We start from the raw sequence: 22789 nt of genomic DNA on the forward strand, positions 1-22789 counted from the left end.
CATCTTCCCCGCCTTTTCATAATCTACCATGGCCTTACTTTCCCCTTCCTTATAATAGTTATGAGTTCTAAAACTCCAATTACTGAAATGACAATACTTCATACTCTGAGATCCTCAGATGAAAGGTGACTTACAACTTTAATTAAGCCTCCCAAAAGCCTCTGAAGTAGTTAAATAAATAGTAGTATTCTCATTTGACAGCCAGGGAAATAGAAGCAGAGAGAGGTCTCTGGATTGTTCAAGTTCACAGGCATCCAAGTCCCTTGCTCTACCCATATCCTGATGCAATCAAGGTACAAATATTTTAAAATTAAGGTAAAATATCAGAAGGAAGAAATTCAGTGAGTTACTAGAAATTTTTATAGATGTCAGGCATAAAATCAATGATGATTAAGAGAGTGTTGTCCTAGCTACACTTCAACCCATGGGTTAAACATCACAGATTCTAGAAAATAAACAAGACGAATGTCTTACCCATTATTTACAATACTGTGGTATGGAGGAGGATTTTCACTCATAGGCAGCTCTGTGGCAAGTGGCTTATGAGTTAAAGGTGGTGATAGAGAGTCAGCAAAATAAGGTGGTGGGAGCGGTGGGAATGTCATTACAGCATCACCTAAAGAGAACAAAATTAATGAGTAACACATGAAAATGTAACTCGTTTCCTGATCCTCATTGTAACCTAAGAGATATTCATACTGGTGTAGTATAGTATCTGTACTTATCTTCTTTGTAGATACAGGCACCATGTTCATGCATACTTTAACTGTTCTGACATTCCTTGGTGTAGAGTACAATGGTATGTACACATTCTGGGAGGATTTTTACAATGCAAGAGATCCATCTTACTAAAAAAAAAAAAGCAGCCATAAAAAAAGTTTCATCTTGCTAAAGGACACAAATCCCTTTACTGTTGGCTGCAGAACCTACCAGCAGACAGGCTCATGTGTGTTTCTAAACACAGAGCAAGGGCTATTGGCACACTTTCTAGCTGAGATTTTATACCTTGCTCATCACTATGGTACACAAGTGCCTAGTTCTCCCCGCCTGCCTAAAATGTGGGTTTTATAAAGTACTGTGCATACCTGTAACAATGCTATAAATAAAAATGTTCAATGCTCTGCTTAACAATACATATTGATTTAATTTTTCCTTCAAATGTGCAGTATTTCCTCTGTTAAATTATCAGGAAGTTCCTTGCTTTCTATGATTTATATGTTCTCAGTGCTTATTTATACAAAGAGGTAATAACTGCACTTATACCATTACTATATCTTGCAACTTGATTGCCTGTTAAGGAGCATGAAATGCTTTTATAACTGTAGGCACGAATGGTGATTTCTGATTGTTCTGAAATTGTAATACTCAAACCAGCGTACCTATAGTAGCATAATTAACAAAGAAATTTTAGATACCATTTTCATGGTTGAAGGGACAATACTATTATAAGAAAGCAATACATGTTATATACTAAACTGTAATTATGCAGTGCTTAATCTGAATACTAATTAGTGATAATGTTATGAAGTTGGACAATGAAGTATGGTCTCTCTTATGGTCTCTTACAGTCTCTCTTATGGTCTCTCAGAACTTTGCATTTTGCTGGGGTTTTAGTTTTTTAAATGGACAGCCAACAGTCAGCTAGTTCTCATAATTAAACAGGTGCAACAACTACTTCACCTCTGCCCACTCCACTTTTTGTGTCTTTGCCTCTTACGTTTTCTATGTAAAACTCAACCTCTGTTCTTGCAATGTGTTTCAGTCTTTTGATCCATCCATCACCTCCCCAAAAATCACAGTGTTTAGGCAACACCTGTCTACCCAACATTAATATTGATGTTATTACATGAACTTGCTTTGCACACAGGGTGTTCCTTATATGTTTGTTTAGTCAACCTATTCTGAAAGTAGCGTGCTTAAGGAAGACAACAGAATTTAGATCTTTTCAAGTATGTTGTAGGAGAGGAAGTGATTGTTGGCTTACTAAACACACACACACAAGGAGCATCTTGCAGAGACAGTTCACACAGCAAATTAATACTGAAGTTGAGCAGGGCACGTGTTGCCTAAATACAATGATTCAGGTAAAGTGATGGAACCAAGAGACTTGGACCCCATGATCCTACAGCAATCCACATTTCAAGTCTAGGCCTGATCCTACGGTGTTTGTATATTTTACTTCTCTTAGAACTCTCCACATATCTGAGTGTGTGTACTAGTTTTGCTTTCTCCCCTTCAAAGACTATTTTCTTAAATTGCTATTCTTCTACAACTCTCTCACTCATATACCCCGATATCTGGTGTCAGCCTCCCAAACCTTCACCTTTTCCTATTAAGCATCAGGTTAAATAGTCCTTATGTCGGGATGACAAAGGCAGGATTTTGTGTGCAATGGACTTCAGTTCCAATCAATCAGGTGGTAGTTGAGCAGCCTGGTGGTTGATTTGTCACCCATTCCTTCTGACCACTAAAAATGTAGTTTAAAACCTACAAACTGTATTCACCCAGAATTAAAATGGTGACACAAACAGTACAAGCAGTACCCTCTGCATCTGAATCATTGGAGTCCTATTTCAGGGGACAAGAAGACAGACCAGAATTCAAAGCTAAACTGCATTTTCAGTATAGTAATAAAAAAAGCCATGGCACCTACAATTTACAATGCCTATTCCATTCTCTGGAAAAGGAAGTAGGATTGGAACTACTTATGCCAGATAGTGTGATTTCTTCCACATTTGCCTTTGGAGGTTTCTTGTAAGTCAAAAGGCAGTTTGCCCCTGAAGAAAGATGACTGATTTAACTACACTGCGAATGTTTCCAATGTAAGGCAACTTGTTTCTCATTTGATATGTTAAACCACACAAAATAGGAACTAGTGTACAGGTTAGTAAAACTAGCTTTCAAATGTAAAGTATATGCAAATCATTTACCTACCTGCTGTAACTTGAAGTGATTCTGGACTCTGAGGCTGTTCTCCATTTTCAGAAGATTCTTGGCTGAGATTTAAATTGGTTTTCTTTTTAATGTGAGCTATTACAAAGAAACTTAATCCAATAAGCACAATCAAAGGACCCATGATTTGAAGAGGCAGAAATCCACAGCCTGGGAGTTCAACATCAGAAGTGCTGGTTTGATTATACTGTAGGCTGTGCCTTCCTGGGCTACATCCAGGAACCCAAATGCCCAGGAAACTAATTAGCACTCCACTAGCTAAAAACAAAAACCCAAAGATAAGAAACTGGGCAAACTGACAGTTCCCTTGACAAAAAATGAGCCTGTACACCTGCTCACCTTGCATCTGTCTCTGACTTAGGTACAGCCTAGCTCTTGATTGTGCCAGTAAGACACAAACTAATCCAACAGCAACAACCACAGGCCCAGCAATCTTAAGGGCCCTGTTGCAATCACTGAAGGTTCCAGATGGGCATGTCTGTAAAATAAAGACTGAAAGCAGAAATCCAGTGCATAGCAATGCAACTCCAAAGACAAAAAGGAAAAAAAACTTCCTATGATGTCCATTATTTTCTTCCTCACCAGGTCTGGGAACAGCAACTGCACACATTACAAAAATGCCTCTTCATGCAAAGGAGAAAGATATTGTCTCCTATTAGTGTTCAGAGAGGTAGAAAACTTCTGCAGACCTGTGAACACAAATATATAATTGAAATTAGATAATATGTAGGTAACTACATTATGTACTTTTCTTTTGCACTTATTACTCAGCCTATCCAATGGTTTAAAGCCAGTATATCCCCAAACAACTTCATTTTAGAATAAAAGCTTCCTGAAAATGGACATGGGTTATAAGACAAAGGGGGATCACTGACTTAATATTTATACTAAAATCAATTGTAATAGCTCAGTAAATAAAATAATATAATTAAGGGAACAATGAATAATATTTATCCAATTCTAGTTAAAAGGAGGTCACTCTAGGAGGGATGTACCCTAAAAGGGAAAATCACCAAGTTTCCCTCCAACCTGCAGAAGCCCCTGAGATAGAGGCTGATGAGACACACTTAGAAAGTCAAAGTTATATGAAAGGGAGATATAATGAGAAGGGAGGGTTGGGAGAAAGTCCTGCCTTTGTGGGCAACTAGGGAACTGAACATCACACTGAGAATTGGAGCTATCATTCAAAAGAAAGAAAGAATTGGGACAGAATGCAGGGGTGGTCCTTCTCCGCTTGCTAGAAGAGAGCCTTGACTGGAGGGAATTTTGATGGATAGAGGACATTTACCAATAAAGCTTCAAATATATTACCTACTTAAAGCATGTGGATTTGTTGTTCCTCCTTCAGACATGTCAGCTCTTTTCCCTAAAAGTATTTCCTATCCCAGTGTAACTTAAAGAGCTAGGACACTACAGACAAATTATAGTTCTTTTTTGAGTGCTTGTTCATGTCCATTTCAATCAGGTGTGTGTGTGCTGTGTGCACGCCAGCCCGAAGATTTTTCCCTTAGCAGCATCTGTAGGGTTGGCCTGGGTGCCCCCTGGAGTTGTGCCTTTATGGAACCCAATATAGAACCCTGCCAACCCCCCACCCCCTCAGTTCCTTCTTACCGCCAGTGACGGCTAGCTGGAACAACTGTCGCTCTCGCTTTGCAAGCGCTTTTGGCATTGTCCTCTTCACTTTTCTTTCTTAAATAGTTGTAAATAGTTTGTTAGTTATTAATCCTAGTTAGTAGTTGTAGTTGTTGGGGGGGAACCCCCAAGAGTCACAACAACATTTTCCCCCAGTTCTGGGGTATGCCCCGGTCCCCAGGGTTCAAACTCTGTGAGGACCGTGGCAAGTTTATGCCAAAGAGTGACCCACACTCTTCTTGTCTACGGTGCCTCGGGGAGAGCCACCAAAAGGACAAGTGCAGGATCTGCAAGGGTTTTTTCGCCCTAGCACCCTTGAAGACAGGGACCAAAGACTCAAGGTCCTCTTAATGGAAGCAGCACTTCGACCGCATTCCGACCTGGGGTCTGCAGAACCCACGTCGAGCACTTCCGTGTCAGTCCAAAGTGCTCCAGCACCGATGGTTGTGAGCCAGTGCCGAGCAAGGATTCTAAGGACTCCCAGCACCGCCATGGCTCCGCACATAAGAAACCCTCTGCAGTTTGGCACCGTTCTAAATCTCCGGTGCCACAAAAGAAGAAAAGGCCTGAGAGGGGTTGCTGTCCCCCTTTAAAGATCAAGGGACCAGCAGCATTGAAGCCCATCTCGAGCCAGGCCACTTCGTCTCTCCAGCCTTCCAGGATCTCATCGACTCCTGCCCCATCTGAGGTTCAGTCAAGTCCAAACCCTCAACGGTCCCCGGAACGCCAAGGTGATCACCTCCAGCTCCCCTCAACTCCGGAGGCATTCGAGGCAGCCAGGGACCTTATATGCCTCATGGCGCCATCCTCCTCCCAGAGGAGACACAAATCGCTGATGACTGCGCGGCCCCACGTCCAATCAAGGGGCAAACCAGGAATGATGGCGCGCCAACCCCTATCTCCAGCACACCTCTCCCCAACACGGCCCACCCATGCAGGGCAGCCGCACCGGTCCCTGACCTCTCGGCCCCGCTCTCTGGCGGTCCAGAGTACCGCTCCTCTGGGGTCCTCCTACTTGGAGGCCTCGGAGTTGGAGGTGGAATCCTATCACTCACATAAGACCAGGAGCAGAAGCTCCAAATCCCACCACGACCACCTACCTTTCACCATGGCATCTGCAGTGGCAACCTTCCATGCAATGGCCCTTTTGGACACCCTGGGTGTATCACCAGAGCCAGGAACAGGTCCAGGGCCCAAAGTCCAGGTGTCCTTGGTGTCCTTAGTCTCCCTGCAGGCACCGCCGGCTCCACTGGCAGGGGCGCTGCCGACACCGCTGTTGTCCCCTACAGCTCCAGTGCTGACCCACCCATCAGTGGCACCGCTGGCAGCCACAGCATCGGTACCACCGGCGTTGACGATATTGGCACCACCGGAACCAACATCTTCGGCACTGTCTGCCTCGGCACTGATTTTTACGCCCCCAGCAGCCCTGGCACCACAAGCTCCAGAATACTGCGTGCGGTGAGACCCACGGGGCACTGAAGGGAGTGAGCAGGGCCCGCTGCCAGGCCTCTCCTCCTTATCCTCCCCAGATGAAGTGGTGGCAGGGACAGGAATGGCCCCAGCCCTGGAGGATATCAAGGTCCTCCAGCAGCTCCTACATCATGCTGCCCAGAACCTGGGCATACTGGTGGAGGAGGTCGTGGAGGAATCCAACCCGGTCGTTGAAATCCTCGCACCCTCCGGTCCCTCTCACATCGCCTTGCCCTTAATAAGGACGATTTCAGAGACAACAAAGACCTTATGGCAGACCCCTGCATCTCTGGCCCCTACAGCCAAGAGGAATGAGAGGGGTACTTTGTCCCTTCTAAGGGATACGAACACTTATACACCTACACACCCCCTGACTCCCTCATGGTTGATGTGGCCAATCAGCAAGAGCGCCAGGGCTTCCAGGGACCCTCCCCTAAAAACAGGGAGGCAAAAAGACTCAACCTTTTTCGCTGGAAGGTCTATTCCACTGGGGGACTACAGCTCCGCATTGCTAATCAACAGGCCATCGTGAGCAGATACACGCACAATACCTGCGTTGTGATGGCCAAGTTTGCAGAGCTATTGCCTCAGGACTTCCGTACAGAGTTCTCAGCGTTGGTGGAGGAGGGAAAGCTGGTCTCCTGAGCTTCCCTGCAGGTGGCATTGGATGCAGAAGATGCAGCCTCACATACTATGGCAACGGGGGTTGTAATGAGGAGGGGTTCCTGGTTGCAGGTCTCTGTTCTGCTCCATGAGGTCCAAACAACAATCCAGGACCTCCCCTTCAAGGGTTCAGCTCTTTTCTCCGAAAAGATGGATAAAGACTCCATAGTCTAAAAGACTCAAAGGCCATCCTTAGATCTTTGGGGCTCCATACACCTGCCACCCAACGTAGGCACTTCTGGCCACAACCTCCCTCTAGGTTCTACCAGCTTCAGAACCACTAGGATGCTCCTTGTAGGAGGAATAGGAGTAGTAGAAGGAAGCAACACCCCTCCTCAGGCCAGGGCTTGGGCAAGCCCACGCCAGCGCCTGGCCCTGGACCACCCTTTTGAAGGTGCGGTCAAGGACGGTGCACCAGTAGTGCAGCTGTATCCACCTCTCTTACCTTTTCATCCCGACTATCCCCTTTTTACTGTGCATGGTCCCATATCACTTGGGACCTCTGGGTGCTCTGCACAGTAGACGGGATATTCCATCCAATTCTGTGCCCTTCCACCGCCCCCCCCTTCCCCATCCCTCTTCAGGGACCCCTCTCACAAACAACTTCTTATACAGGAAGTGCACTCACTCTTCTTGGTAGGGGCAGTGGAAGAGGTTCCTCAGGAGCAAAGGGGCAAGGGCTTCTACTCTCGGTATTTCCTAATATCAAAAGCCAAGGGTGGCCTCAGGCCCATCTTGTACCTGCGGGAACTCAACAAGTTCATCAAGAAACTCAGGTTCTGCATGGTCTCTTTGGCCTCCATTATCCCCTCATTGGATCCAGGAGACTGGTATGCTGCCCTAAACTTGAAGGATGCGGACTTTCACATAGTGATAATTCCACCCCACAGAAGATACTTCAGGTTTGTGGTGAACAACAGCCACTATCAGTTTACTGTCCTTTCTGGCCTGTTAGCAGCACCTCATGTGTTCACCAAGTGCATGGCAGTTATCGCGGCATTCCTGCACAAGCTGCAGGTACAGGTGTTCCCGTACCTCGACTACTGGCTGATCAAAGGCCACTCCAGACCTGAAGTGGAAGAGCAGGTCGGCTTCATAAGAAGGATGTTTGTTGAACTGGGTCTCCTTCTAAATGAGGCCAAATCGACACTGCCCCTGGTGCAGAGGATAACAGTTTATAGGGGCAGTGCTAGACTCGACTTGAGCCAGGGTATACCTCCCAGAAGCCAGATTTTGGTCACTGGGTGACAACATATGAGGCTTCAGGCAGTTCCCCACCACTACAGCAAGGAACTGCCTGAAACTTCTGGGGCATATGGCCGCTTGTACCTATGTAGTACAGCATGCCAGACTCAGGCTTCACCCGCTCCAGTCATGACTAGCGTCAGTATATTGACCAACTCGGGATGCTTTGGACAGCATCGTAACCCTGCCTCACCCAATACTAGACTCCCTCCTATGGTGGCTTGACCCACAGTTAGTATGTGCAGGAGTCCCCTTCACCGGCCCCCAGCCATCCTTCTCATTAAAGACAGATGCATCAGATCTGGGATGCGGGGCACATTTGGGAGACCTCAGGACACAAGGCCTCTGGTCTCAGGCAGACCTCGCTCTGCATATCAATGTCAGAGAACTGAGAGTGGTGCGCCTGGCATGCCAGGCTTTCAGAGTCCATATATCAGGGAGATGTGTATCAGTCCTCATGGACAACACCACAGCAATGTTTTATATCAACAAACAGGGGGGTGCATGCTCATCTCCCCTGTGCCAGGAAGTCCTCATGCTGTGGGACTTCTGTGTAGAGCTCTCAATACACCTGCAAGCATCATATCTTCCTGGGATACAGAACGAGCTGGCGGACAGTCTCAGACACTCTTATTATGGCCACGAGTGGTCCCTCCGGCCGGACACAGTGAGATCAATCTTTCAACACTGGGGCTTTCCCCAAATAGATCAGTTTGCTACATGATGCAACAGGAAATGTCAGCTATTCTGCTCCTTCCTGAATCACAGCCTAGGTTCCATCGTAGATCTGTTCCTACTTTCATGGGGAGGCCGTCTCCTATACACTTTCCCACTGGTTCCTCTCATTCACAAAGTGCTCCTCAAGATCCACAGGGACCGAGCCCTAGTGATATTGATAGCTCCAGCCTGGCTACGCCAGCAGTGGTTCACATCGCTCCTGGAAATGGCTGTGGCAACTCTGGTCACTCTACCACTTGTCCCAGACCTAATCACGCAGGATCACAGCTGCTTACGCCACCTGAACCTCAAGTCGCTCCCCCTCACAGCATGGAAGCTCCATGGCTGAATGCAGTGGAGCAGTCCTGCTCTGATCAAGTCAGGCAAGTTCTTCTTGGCAGTTGAAAGCCTTCCACAAGAGCGACGTACTTTGCCAAGTGGAACTGGTTCTCCATCTGGTTGGAGCAGCACCGTCAGTCTCCAATGCTCGCCTCGGTGACATTTATACTGGACTACTTCCTCCATCTGAAGCAGCAGGCACTGTCCCTGTCATCGACAAGGGTTCACTTGGCCGCCATCTCCGCCTTCCCTCTGGGCGCAGATGGCTTCTCAGTCTTCGTGAATCCAGTGGTCATCTGTTTCCTTAAAGGTCTCGACAGACTCTACCTGCAAGTACAACAGCCTATCCCGGCTTGGGATCTTAAGCTAGTCCTTTCCAGACTAACAGGTCCACCATTTGAGCCACTGGCTACGTTCTCCCTGCTTTAGCTCTCATACAAGGTGGCGATAACCTCAGGTTGGAGAGTGTCGGAGCTCAGGGCTCTTACACCAAAGCCCCCTTACACTGTTTTCCATAAGGACAAGGTTCACTCAGACCTCACTCAGCTTTTCTCCCTAAGGCTGTCTCCCAGTTTCACATCAACAAGGACATCTTCCTCCCAGTATTCTACCCTATGCCGTACTCCAGCGGCAGGGAGCAGAGGCATCCTTCATTGGATGTCCGCAGGGGACTAGCCGTCTATATCGAGAGAATGAAGCCGTTCTGAAAGTCTGTCCAGTTATTCGTAGTGGTGACAGATAGAATGAAAGGCCTCCCTGTCTTATTGCAATGTATCTCATCGTAGATTGTGTCATGCATTCGTGAGTGTTACAACTTAGCAAAGGTGCCCTCTCCGTCGATCACCGCACACTCCACCAGGGTGCAGGCCTCTTCAGCAGCATTCCTGGTGCAAGTCCCGACACAGGAAATCTGCAGGGCAGCAACGTGGTCCTCTATACATACTTTCACCATGTACTACAGGCCAGAGACGACGCAAACTTCGGAAGAGCTGTGCTCCAATCAGTGGATGACTCCGACCTCACCTTCTGAACTTTGGCTTATGAGTCACCTGATTGGAATGGACATGAACAAGCACTTGAAGAAGAAGAAACGGTTACTCACTTTCTCGTAACTGTTGTTCTTCAAGATATGTTGTTCATGTCCATTCCAATACCCAGCCTCCTACTCCTCTGTCAGAGCAGTGGGCAAGAAGAAACTGAGAGGGTGGTGGGTTGGCAGGGCCCTATATTGAATACCTTAAAGGCATGACTCCAGGGGGCGCCCAGGCTGACTCTAGGAACGCTGTTAAGGGAAAAATCTTCCAGCTGGTGTGCATGCGATGTGCACACACCTGATTGGAATGAACATGAACAACACGTGATAAGCATAAGACCAAAGAAAAGCAAAGGGACTGCAGACTTTGAATGTTTCCAATGTAAGGCAACTTCAAGAGAGAAGGGGCTGTGTCTGTAGCTTATTGTAGGGACGAACAAAGTTCAGCGGCTGGTCTTGAGATACCAAATGAAGTAGAAAAATTCAGCCGCTGTTAATTACACTGGCCAGTTACTTTGTAAACAGTCATTATGAAGTCTTTTAAGTATTTTTTCATGACTCTGAGTGTGTTCTACCTCTTTATTAAGAACAGTCTGAGCAACTGTTAGAAGGATCCTGTTGGTGGTAATGTGGAGTGCTTGAGACTTCCCTATGGATAGCAATGGACTTGGGAAAAGCTTTACAGGAAGAGAAATTAGAAGGCATTTTGACAGAGCTATAAACTGAAGACCTTGATCCCTTAGTTAAGAGTAGCTTTAGTACAACATAAGTATTGGTGAAGCTGACCATTACATTGCTGGAGTAATACAAATTGGATTCATTTTTATTAATAATCTTCCTTGATTCTGCTAATCTGTCCTTCCCTAATAAAACTGTTACTGATAACTGTTCCATATGTTGTTTCATGATTATTATCCAAGAGTCCTGCCGTACCCTACAATGGTGGTGTTTAGAACTAAGATTCTTATAGGTCATAGTAGGGGTTTGGTTTCCACACATCAAGATTCAGAAACCCTTTAAAATGTAATTTTATGAAGAATAGTTAATTATAAAAGGGAAAGATTATGAAGGAAAGATTAATTGCAAACATTTTCTTAGTATGAATTAGCCAAAGAATGGCAGGGCTTGTACTGGAGAAGTTCGGTGTAGATTTGCTAGGTCATGGGAAGAACTTTCTACCTTCAGTAACTTAAAACTACAGTACTTTCAAAAACTAAACAAGTAAAAAGCCCCAAACCTTTGTGAAAACCTTTGGCATAATGAAAGAAGACTGCATTACACACACTTTGCAGACACTCTAAAGAATGTTGTTTCCTCACTGAAATAAGTTATTAGAACTAGTTGGCCAATACACAAAGATATTATCAGACAAAGTAAAAAGCCAGAAATTGATTCTAGTGAATGGCAATGAAGAATGACAGGGATCAACATCATTACAGAAGTCCAGGCAAACTAATAACATCTCCCAGCAGTTTCAACACAGAAATCATTTCCAGCAATCCATTCTCTAATACACTTTTGAAAGTGTCAGCTTTAAATATGAGCAGCTAATTTTAATTAAATCCAAATCAAACCAAACACTCATATAAGAAGTAGTATCAAATGCAATTACAATATACAATGACCTTCCTCCATAAAAATCCCCCACACACTAACCCACCAAATAACCAATTCTTTCTTCTCTCCCCTCCCTCAAACACTCATAACAATCTAGACTTTACAAATGAAATAATTTTATAAGGCTCAGGCCCGAATCTTCAGAGGTGACTGAGGAGCCCACAGTACAAGTCCAAGAGAGTTGCAACAAGTGGCTGTAAGCCACCTTTGCACTCCTTTCATCTTATACGGTCTGTGAAACCACACTGGTCCTGCCATATAATCACTCCAAATTGTGCTGCCTGCTAGCAGAGGTGAAAGTAAGCCAGCAAGAGCCGGTATGCCATGCCGTACTGGACTGGCTTCCCCAGGCCAGTGATTTAAAGGGCCCGGGATGGTAGTGGTGGTCGGAGCCCCAGGCCCTTTAAATCACCGCCCGAGCCCCACTGCAGGAGCCCTGGGGTAGCGGCAGCGGGGCTCCAGCGGTGATTTAAAGGGCCAAGAGCTCCCAGTCGCCACTACCGCAGTGGAGCCCCGGGCCCTTTAAATCTCCACCCAGAGCCCTAAACCCCAGGGTAGTGGCAGCAACTGGAAGCCTCTGGGGCTCTGTCGGTGACTTAAAGGGCCCGGGGCTCTGCTGAGGTAGTGGCAGCTGGAGCCCTGGGCCCTTTAAATCAGTCCCGAGCCCCGGGGCTCCCAGCCGTCTCTGCAGCATGTAGCTGCAGGGGTGATTAAAAGGGCCCAGGGCTCCCAGCTGCCACTACTGCAGCCCCAGGCCCTTTAAATCTTGATTTAAAGGGCCCGGGGATTCAAAGGCCCAGCCTCTTCTGGTTGAGGCCATGCCCCCTGCTCCAGATTCCAGCATACTGCTATGTCCTTTACGTTACTTTCACCCCTGCCTGCCAGCAGCCCAGCGCTGTCCCGGAGTCTGTTGCAGGGAGATGTGGCCTAGAAGCTTATGTTGGCTTTATGCCCACTGAGGATAGCCCTGTCCCGGGGCGATCGTCTCATGATAAGCTATACGACTGTACATCAGTGGAGAAGTGCAAAGTGGCCCTAACAGAGCTAAGGATCTGGGCTAAGTCTAAAGTAACTGAAATGTTCTAAAAACTTATCCAAAAGAACTCCAAGCAAAACATACTTCAAAGGTCTTTTCCTTATGTTACTAAATATACTGGGGGGACGGGAGAGGGGAAGAGGTCAGTAGTGTCTCACATTGTGTTGCTTCTGTTGGCTGAGTTAATTTCACAGACCATTGCTTGCATTCCTCTGTTCCGCCCTACATGTTCCCTATGTGCCACTCTCCCAGCCCCTTTTATTTCAGGGATTCCTTGTTATTCCTCCCCTGCCCCACCACAATAGGGGCTCTGTATCTCTCCCACTCCCTCCTGACTCATGGCCAGGGATTTGCATACTTCCCCACTTCCCAGGGTCTCCCACTCCCTCATTCCCCATGGCAAGTATTTTGTGTGCCCTGTTATATTAGTTTAGATGGAATATATGGGCTAAAAGTGCTAATGTAATCCAGTCACTGTCCAAAATTAAACTCTGTTGGAAAAAAATTCAGGTTTGGCATTCAGAGAGACCTCAGCCCGCTTAGTACTATGGCAAACACATCATTCAAAATCCTTTTAATATTTTATCAAAAGATAAAGAAAAGAAGGCAGAACAGTTAAAGCATTTGATCTATAAAGTATTAAATAAAGCTTTCATTTTAGCAGCATGCCTTGCGTTTTACCTGAAGAGACTTTTTAGAAGGAAAAACAAGGGGGTGGGGGACAGAGGAATGCAAGCAAATGGTGTATGCAACGAACTTGACCTACAGTCTCATAGGTGGTATTAAAGATGGTAGTAATTGTCCTCTTGGGGAAAAGAGAAGAAATTAATAGAGATGGGCTGAAGCTGCTGTTGTTAAATCCAATCCTGTTCCATCCCAAATTGTGCTTGGGACTCAGTTGGAATGGGTAGAAGTGGCAATGTCAACTGGGTCTAGGGTTGCCAACTCTGACTGAAGCTATTCCTGGAGACTTCCCCCACCCCCACCATGATGTAATGTCATTTTCTTAAAATATCCTATTAAAATCTCCCAGATTGCTTTCAATAGTCACTGGGAGATCTATGCTGATACCAGGAGACTCCAGGTCAAGCCTGGATGATTGGGAACCCTATCTGGATCCCCCTCTCTGGCCTGGTTAGGTCAGGACCTCTCAGGATCAGGATGACAAAGGCCTGGGGTCCCAGGCAGGGCCAGATTAACTCTCCTGTGGACCTGGAGCTATTAGATTTTGTGGGGCCCTGGGAGGTTTGAAGCAGAGGAATGGACTCAGGGCTAGGGCAAGGGATTGGGTTGTGGATGGGGGCTCAGCTCCAGCTGGAGGGGTGGGCTCTGGGGTGGGGCCAGGGATGGGATGGGGGTTGGGGTGCAGCAGGGGGTCTAGGGTGCAGGCTCTGGGTGCGATTTTGGGTGCGGGGGGGGGGGGGGCTCAGGGCTGGGATGGGGTTGGGGTGCAGGGTCTGGGAGGGAGTTTGGGTGCAGAATGGGGCTCCAGGCTGGGGTAGGGGTGCAGGGGTAGGGGTGCAGGAGGGGGTGTGGGGTGCAGGCTCTGGCCAGGAGGCGCTTACCTCGGGCGGCTCCTGGTCGACGGTGCAGCAGGGCTAAGGCAGGATCCTGCCCTCGCCTGCCTGCCCTCGCTCCGTGCTGTTCTGCTCCCCAAGGTGGCCGGCATGACCAGCCCCTAGGCAGAGGAGCCAGGCCGCTCTGCACGGTGCATGCTGTCTATGCCCATAGGCACTGCCCCTGCAGCTCCCATTGGTACCCAGCCAATGGGAGCTGCGGAGCTGGCGCTGGGGGGCGGAGCAGCGTGCAGAGATTCCCTGAACACCCCTTGCCTAGGGGCCGCAGGGGCACATTGGCAAGCTGACGCTTGATGCTCCAACCCCCTGCGGGGGGGCACTGAGGCTCAGGGACCGCTGTTAGGCCCGTGGTGCAGAGACTTGCTGGATGAAAAGAAGCAGCGGGCTGCATCCGGCCTGAGACCCTGAGGGGCCCCCCTTAGCCCAAGGCCCTGGGCTGCAGCCCCTTAAGTGCCTACATTAATCCGGCTCTGGTCCCAGGACATGGTGGGGTGATAGCCATGATGGTGAACCTTGCTCCATTAGCCAATTTTTCTCCCTAAAGTCTTTAAGGACCTGCAAAGGAGCAGAATAGCCCATTCCTTCATTGTTTTGTCCACCCATTAGGCCTAGTTTGTGACACATCAATTTTGGTTCACTCATTTCTGGTTCCAAGCTTTTCTTGTTTACCAAGCATGATCATAACAGTCTGAATTATATCACTATGCCTTTTCATTTCGACTAATTCACTGTCTGGCTCCCCTTTTGTACCCCCCCCCCACCAATATTTGTTATTATAATTTATTGTGACATCTTATGAATTTTCACTTACTTTTTACAGTTGAATTCAGTTTGGGTAATGTTGTAGGTCCAATTATTACAACTGCCTCTATTATTATTTATCTTTTTTCTATCTGAATGATAAATCATGCAGGGTGTCAACATGTTAAGCCCTATTGGGAGGATGAACAGAGATGAAACAGCGATATTGTTATGCTGGAAGATGTTTATGGGTGCCATCAATCAGCTTGATCTATAGACACTTACATGGGTGCGTGGAACTGTGGCTCTACTAACAAATGCCAGGGGCTCAATGTGTCCCCCATTTCACCCCTTCTGGTTTTCTGATTTCCCCCCAAAATTAATAGAGTTCTTCCCAATGATGCCTAAAATATTCCCTGACATTTTGTAAGTGATTGGCTGTGGTATTCTAAAGTAATTGTATTACATCCAAACAGAGAAGTGCCATCAAGTTGAGTATAGGGCCTCACAAGCTTCACCAATAACAAAAATGGCTAACTAGCATTTCAGACTATGCTGTATCAAACTATTTTTCTGTTGAAGCACATTATATTACCAATTATAGTAGTGGGGCAGTAGAAACAGGGAGAAACCTTCAATAAAATAATACTTTATTTTCTATTTTGTGTGGAAAAAATAGATGGAAATGAATAAAGTGAAGTTAGGACAAAAGGAAATAATTTGAAATGATTTTTTTTTCTAATTTAGAACCTCTTAAAGAGCCCATAAATTTGTTTTGACTACTCCTACACAGTGCCTCCTTCTCCTGCACTAATCTTGCTGTTACATGATTAAGTTGAAACACACACATTTAAAAAGGGAGCTTGTACATACTTTCTTAATTTTTTCAGTACCACAAAAGAAGGAACATTCAGAACAGTCTGTTGCGGCTTTGAAGATCAAAGAACCAGATTCTATGCTGCAAAATCCAAAGGAGGACTAATTTCACTTATGCTACCACCAAAATTTAATGGTAAAAACATGCATGATTAAGCTCTACTACTTAAGAGTCCCACCAAAAGAGTATTTAAAAAAGAATTATGCCCACAGCTGACTGTGTGCCTGACAGCATTTCCATCAGATCAGATACCACCAGCTCCATGTGTATGCATGAACGTTTGCTCTCACCATTCTCCTTTGGCTTGAGAGCAAGCATGAAAATTTTCAGGCCAAAAACTGTTAAGACAAAATTGGTAGGGTGGGATGGAGGTAATTGGGTAACGGAAAGCAGGCTGGATAAAAATCAATGATTTAAAAAAAAAACGGATTTTTTAAATTTAAAATCGGATTTTTGAGGGGAAAAAATTATTTAAAGATAGTTTTAAGTAAGATATATCTTTGAGCTATAATATCTCATCATGGAATAGGGATTATAAATTCTAATTCTATAGTATGAAACAATATATTCGTGTAATGTTTAAGAAAAGTTTTGTAAATGAGTTCCAATAGTTCATGGATTAGGGACCCAATCTTCTGTATAGATTATTTAGGTTAATCTTTCTTTCTACTCAATAGGACTCAGTGCTCAGTCTAGAAGATACCATCAGAAACGCTTAGTTTTGCAGTTCTCAAACTGTGGATTTGTGTCTCCAGAGATAACGTGCTTGTTAACAGCAAAAATGTTTTTAAATAAATAAATAACTATATAGAGGTGAGAAATAACAGACCTCAATCCTATTGTCCCGCTGCAAATTTGTGTCCACAGAGTCAATCCCTTACCTCTCTTAAAAGTGCAGTTTCAAAAAGTTCAATGAATAGAAGATTGTTGGGGGAAGAATAGATCTGGACAAGGAGAAGAAGTCTGGAGATAAATCTGAGAAGGGAGGGACAGTCAGTAGAAACAAAAGTAAAACTGTTTGAGCAGCATATTCCAGAAGTCTTGAGGTCTTTCTGAGTGTAGCCTTCATTGATTTGAGATCTACCACAGCATTCTCTCACTAGAAGGGAAAACCTATAATGGCAGCAGGCCGTAAAAGAGACCCAGTTTGGGAATATTTTAATGAAGTTCCTCTACCTGTGGGTAAGACAGGCATGAGTGCAAAATACAAACAGTCCAACAAAGAAATGCAAGGCCTGATTTCCTGAATGAAACAACATCATGAGAAATGTTCCTTCTCAAGAGGAAGCTGTGCTAAAGATGATGAAAGGAACATGTCTGAACATGCAGGATCTTCAAGTTGGTAAACTTTTTTATTTCATACTTCTTTCCTAAGGACTGCCTGTCTTCCTTCTGGACTATTCTTGAATTCTCATGCTTGAGCAAAAAATATAGTTGTTACTCTATGGTACTATCATTTTAGATGCAGCCACATCATGTATGTCACATAGCCACAGTATGTAGCAAAAAGAAAAAAAAAATTCTCCATCATCCAGAAACAACCATAGATAAGTTTGTGATAAGAAGCAGCAGATTTTAAAAAAAGAGGTAATTGATGAAAAAATTGACCAGTTTGTTTATGCAACAAACTCTCCTTTCCACACAATTGAGAACCCACACTTTATTAATATGGTTCAGTCATTAAGACCAGGATACAGTCCATCCACAGAGCAGATGTTGCAGGCAAATTGCTGGATAAAAGTGTATGAAAGCAAAACTGAGCAGTGTGCAAAAGGTCTAGAGGGTGAAATTTGTAACCTGAGTCTTGATGGGTGCAGCAATGTCCACAATGATTCTGTTGTATGTGTTCATGTGACAACAGAAGAAGGGAATGTCTTCCTTACAGAAACAATTGATACATCAGGAAAAGCACACACAGCAGAATGCTTACAAGAAGTAGCAGTAAAAGCTATAACAAACCATGAAAAAAAATTCAAATGTCTAGTATGCAGCTTGGTCATAGACAATGCTGCAAATGTATCCAAGAGGAGAAGAAATTATTTAGAAGAGAATCCCAAGCTAATAACATACGGTTGCAGTGCTCATTTGATACACCTCCTAGCCAAAGACTTCAGTGTTCCAGAAATTAAGGCTAATGTTGTTGAAATTGCAAAATACTTCAGTAACAACCACTTTGCAGTGGCTGCTCTGAAAAAAGTGGGAGGAACCAAGCTAACTCTCCCACAAGATGTGTGATGGAACTCAGCAGTGGACTGTTTTGAGCACTATATCAAGAACTGGCCTAATCTGATGACAGTTTGTGAACAAAACTGTGAAAAAATAGATGGCACTGTCACAGCCAAAGTTCTCAAAATTGGGCTTAAAGAGAAATGTTGAACACATGCTGAGTTCTGTGAAGCCTATTTCTGTAGCCTTGAACAAAATGCAGGGAAATAGTTGTTTTATTGCTGACCCTATTGAAATCTGGAAGGAACTGAGTGAGATCTCCTAATACAGCATGGCAAGAAAATCCTCCAAATATTAGTGATTAATCTGTTGAATTGGAGATAGTTCACCTCCCAATGACTTAATAAATATCTGCTTCAATTACCTTTGGTAAATGAAATAACCAAACAATCATTCATTTTCTGATACAGCTGTAAAACTAATCTGAAAAGTTTTCAAAATAAATCACTTAAAAATATATATATTGTGTACCTTCTAAAAATGAAACCTACATCTAATCTCTGAGCTGTGAAGAATATGTATTAAGGTTATAACAACCAACAAGAATGTATTTTTATATAGAAATCCATGATTAAATTGAGTCTTCCTGACTAGTGATTTAAATCTTAAGATGATGTTATGACCAGAACCCTGCTAGAATTTCACTTGCCTATGCAGCATCCCCTACACACCAAATACACACACAGCGTTCCCTTTAATAGCTATTTGCGTGTGGTTATCACCACAATAAACAGAGTCACTGGACACTGACTCCTGCCCTGTGACAGGGGTGTTAATCTTGACCCATGTCAGTTAACTGGGGACAGGAAATAGCGACCAGTCTCTTAACATCACTCCTGCATGTCAACTCAGATTACAACTTCCACATTAGTGCCAACCCCATGCATTCAAAGATCATGAGTCACACACCAAATCAACATTTAAAAAAAATAAAATAAACTGTGGTACTTTTTATTTTCCTTCTGGTTTTTGAGCCTGTAAAGTTAACAGTCTCAAGCTTTTCTTCATGATCATAAGGGCTAGAAATTTACTTCCTCCTCCCGCCGTCATGAAAACTGAGATTCTCATTAAATCATATGACTTTGGGAGCTGGGACTTTAAAAACAAAAACAAAACAAAAAATATCACACAAGTTGACAATACTGCTGTCCCCCTGTTAGCTAATACTTCCCAAGTTAGAGGATCAGCATAGGCACAAAAATCTATGCACGCAGACCCAATTGCAGGATTAGTGCTTTAGAGTTTGTGCAGTACTTTGAAAATGTGAAGTGCTATATAAATGCAAAATGTAATATGATATTATTTATTAGTAATTGTGATCAGAATTGGCACCTCTAATTATTACCAAAAATAATAATCAAGATTTAAAAAATATATTGCTTTTTGTCTGCCTTCTGAGTTTTTAAACCTTTAAATTGCCTGCCCCCAATTTGTGTTTCATTATTCCACGTTCAAAATTTAACAATAAAAACGCACACAGTGTGAGCCTTCCACTAGGGGAAACTCCTTTTATCCTAGCCAGCTACTCTCTCCATACACCTTCCTTATCACTGGTCTATTTTCCTCCCTACCACATCCAGTTTCCTGTTAGACTCAGAGGTGGATTAAGCTTTTGTGGGGCCCCGGGCCAGAGCAAGTGGGGGGACCTCTCCACCCCTTCTGCCTGAAGTCATCCCCCCCACTCCTCCTGGGGAGCAAGGTTGGAGTGCAGGGGCACCCATTTTTCTGGGGTCCCTCAATTGGCCAGGGACCCTGGGCACGGGCCCTGTTGGCCCGGTGCTAATCCCCGCACTGGTCCCACTCTCATTCTGCTTCTGTAGTCTCCCATAGATCTCACCTGACTCTGTGTTTCCCCTCCTTTTCCTCTCAATTTCCCTCTCTACTCCCATACTTTAACCATAGAGGTCCAGGTAGGGTGACCAGATGTCCCTATCAGGATGGTACCGATTTTGGGGTCTTTTTCTTATATAGGCTCCTATTACCCCCCACCCCTGTCCCGATTTTTCACACTTGCCATCTAGTCACCCTAGGTCCAAGTATCCATCTTCCCTGAGAACAGCCTGTTGAGACCAATAAAAAGCAAAGGGAGATGGCAGTCATCTTTACTGGAGATTAGCCTCATTTCCATATGCAAAGACTATAGGGAAATCAAGCCATTTTGACTGAGTGCCATCTGAAACGTCAGTCACCTTCTTCCTCCAAGGTGCCTGAGCCCAGCAGGGGCATTGAGAGCACAAGAGTGACAGCTTGCTCTCAATGCCCCAGAGCCTGGTCCCACCCTGCTCTGCAGCTAGGAACTGCAGCTGCAGGGGAAGATTGGCTTCACCCTGGGTCCAGGCAGCATGAAAGGTGTCTGATTCAAATGCAGCAGGGACAAGAGCTAGACTGTGGGGAGGGAAGAAAGAGTAGATTGAGACAAAGGGCCAGACAGGTGGGACAGACTGGGAAAAAAAGATTGGGACTGGGAGCCAGGGAGGGAAATGATTGGTTAGGGGGACAGGAAGGAGATGGAGATTGAAGGAGGAGCTAGGGAGACTAGGACTAAGCTGGGCAAAGAATATAGGACTAGCAGGGCCAGCTCCAGCATTTCTGCCGCCCCAAGCGGCAGGGGAAAAAAATAAAAATCAGTCATCGGTGGCAATTCGGCAGCAGGTCCTTCCCCAAGCATCTGCTTGCTGCGCTGGTGCCTGGAGCTGGCCCTGAGGACTAGCAATCAGTGGAGAGGAGGGGGGCCAGATCTGACAAGGTCCAGGAGCTGGTGTGCAGGGAGAGAACTGGGACAAGGATCTGGCAGTGGGGAGGAGGTAGACTGACTAAGATTGGATGACGAGACCAGGGAAGGAAGGAGAAACAGTGGTAGACAAATGGAAGTCGGCATGGGGGAAGGGAAGACAGATCAGGGAGTGGCTGGACAGGAGCCAGAGGAGGGAGGGAACTGGTTGGACTAGGAGGCTGGGACTGCATGTGGGACGCAGATTGAACAAAGGAACTGGAAGTGGTGTGTGACAGATGCAATTCTATGTAAACAGGATTATTGTGTTAACTTTATAATATATGTCTCTTTATGGGCAGGCTCCTGATTGTATTCAGGGCCAAATGGATCAAATAAGGGGTGCTTCCTGCAGGAACTAAAGACAACAGCAGATCCTCAATGCAATGCAAATCCCCAATATTGCAACAATGCAGGTAAAGTACCTTTTGAAGTTTCACAGCACCACCTTAGGGTGAAGTGCATATACTGGTTCAACCTGGTTCTAGAGGCCTAAATACAAAGGACTGTTTTAAGGAACGGCTCTAACCTAGGGAGAGACTGGTACACAGATGCCATCTGGAAACTGACAGGCATGAGGCTGTGTCCAACAGAATCAGACCCTGTGAGAGGGCCCAAAGTATTTCAGAACCTACCAGAGTGTCCATATGAAAGATGGGTGACTGCCTGGTTAGCCAGGCATGCATGTTAGCTGGTCATTGTTTTAAGATGTGTTTTATTTGTAATATTTTTTTCTAAATAAATAGTACTTTGGTTTAATGAGAACTGGCTGATCACTGGCTACCCCTATCATTGCCTCAGAGAGTACAACTGCAGGTGCTGAACTGAACTCAGACCTGCCCTGGTGATCACAGTGAATTGAAAGAATTGGCAGCTTAAGACCCTGGGCTAGAGGGAAAGCATTAAGGCATCCCACCCTGAGAAAGGTGATGGCTATTGGCCTCAGACCTAAGTGAGCACCCTCATGGAGACCAGGAGAGGGTGAGAGGTGCAGTTAATTCAAGAACTGTGACATGGTGAATTCTGACAGGCTGGGCCTGGGATGAGAAGCCTGAGGAATGGAGACTGGGCCTGGAACAAAAAATTGCCAGTGAAAGGACATGGATAGATTGCTGGGGATGGGGCAGAAGTGTCTGTGCCCACTACAGCACACTCCTCTCCAACATCTGAAATGGAACCCAAGATTCCTGAGTCTCGCCATTCCTCTGCTGTCAGCAAAACCTGTGAAACACACTGGCAAAGTGTCCCACCCACCTCTAGTGCTGGTTCACCTAGAGAGGATGAGAACTTATTACTGCTAGCAGTGATTCCATTAGCTCAAGTGGCAGAGGTCTGTGCAGTGGATCTAAAAGTTCCAACCCTGCTGATATACCATGCAGGTGTTAATAGGAAACCACATGATAGATAGGCCACATGTTTTTTCAGTTTTCTTTTTTGAAAAAACAAAACAAGATATTACACACAAAAACTCCCCAAATTAAAAGAACATTATTAAAGTTTCAAAGTCAACACTTAAAAATTAGAAATACCAGAATTATGGTTGCCTGTGCAACCTTAATTCAGCTTACTAGGGCGTATGCATTGGGACACAGTATTTAATTACACAATCACATACATTTTTTCTCCACAGTGACCCCCTGACAGTGTTTACTGAATGAGCAGCTATTCAATATTTTGTTTTATTCTCATTCAGCATGTGGCACTGCTTTAAAGACAGAAATATTAATTTTCTCATGGGCTTTCCTGTAGTACTCATCACTATAGTACAGGGGTGGGCAAACTTTTTGACCCGAGGGCCACATTGGGCAACAGAAATTGTATGGCTAACCATGAATTCTCACAAAATTGGAATTGGGGTGCAGGAGGGTGTGCAGGCTCTGGAGTGGGGCTA

General features: G+C 45.2%; 1 protein-coding gene across 2 annotated transcripts in view; it reads right to left on the reverse strand.

Annotated features, from left to right (window-relative positions):
• The window catches only part of TMEM171 (transmembrane protein 171), a 29024-nt gene that overhangs the window by 727 nt on the left and 5508 nt on the right, over positions 1-22789 (reverse strand). Inside the window, exons 2-3 of one of the 2 annotated variants that reach the window (XM_039543176.1) lie at positions 2935-3644; positions 475-616 (exon numbers count right to left, since the gene is read on the reverse strand). In XM_039543176.1, the coding sequence (XP_039399110.1) occupies positions 475-616; positions 2935-3562 (770 nt within the window). In that variant the 5' untranslated portion in view covers positions 3563-3644. The remainder of the gene's footprint in view (positions 1-474; positions 617-2934; positions 3645-22789) is intronic. The other variant, XM_039543175.1, reaches the window with a different exon arrangement.

The sequence above is a fragment of the Mauremys reevesii genome, linkage group 6 (assembly GCF_016161935.1).
Source record: "Mauremys reevesii isolate NIE-2019 linkage group 6, ASM1616193v1, whole genome shotgun sequence".
Classification (NCBI taxonomy): Eukaryota; Metazoa; Chordata; order Testudines; family Geoemydidae; genus Mauremys; species Mauremys reevesii.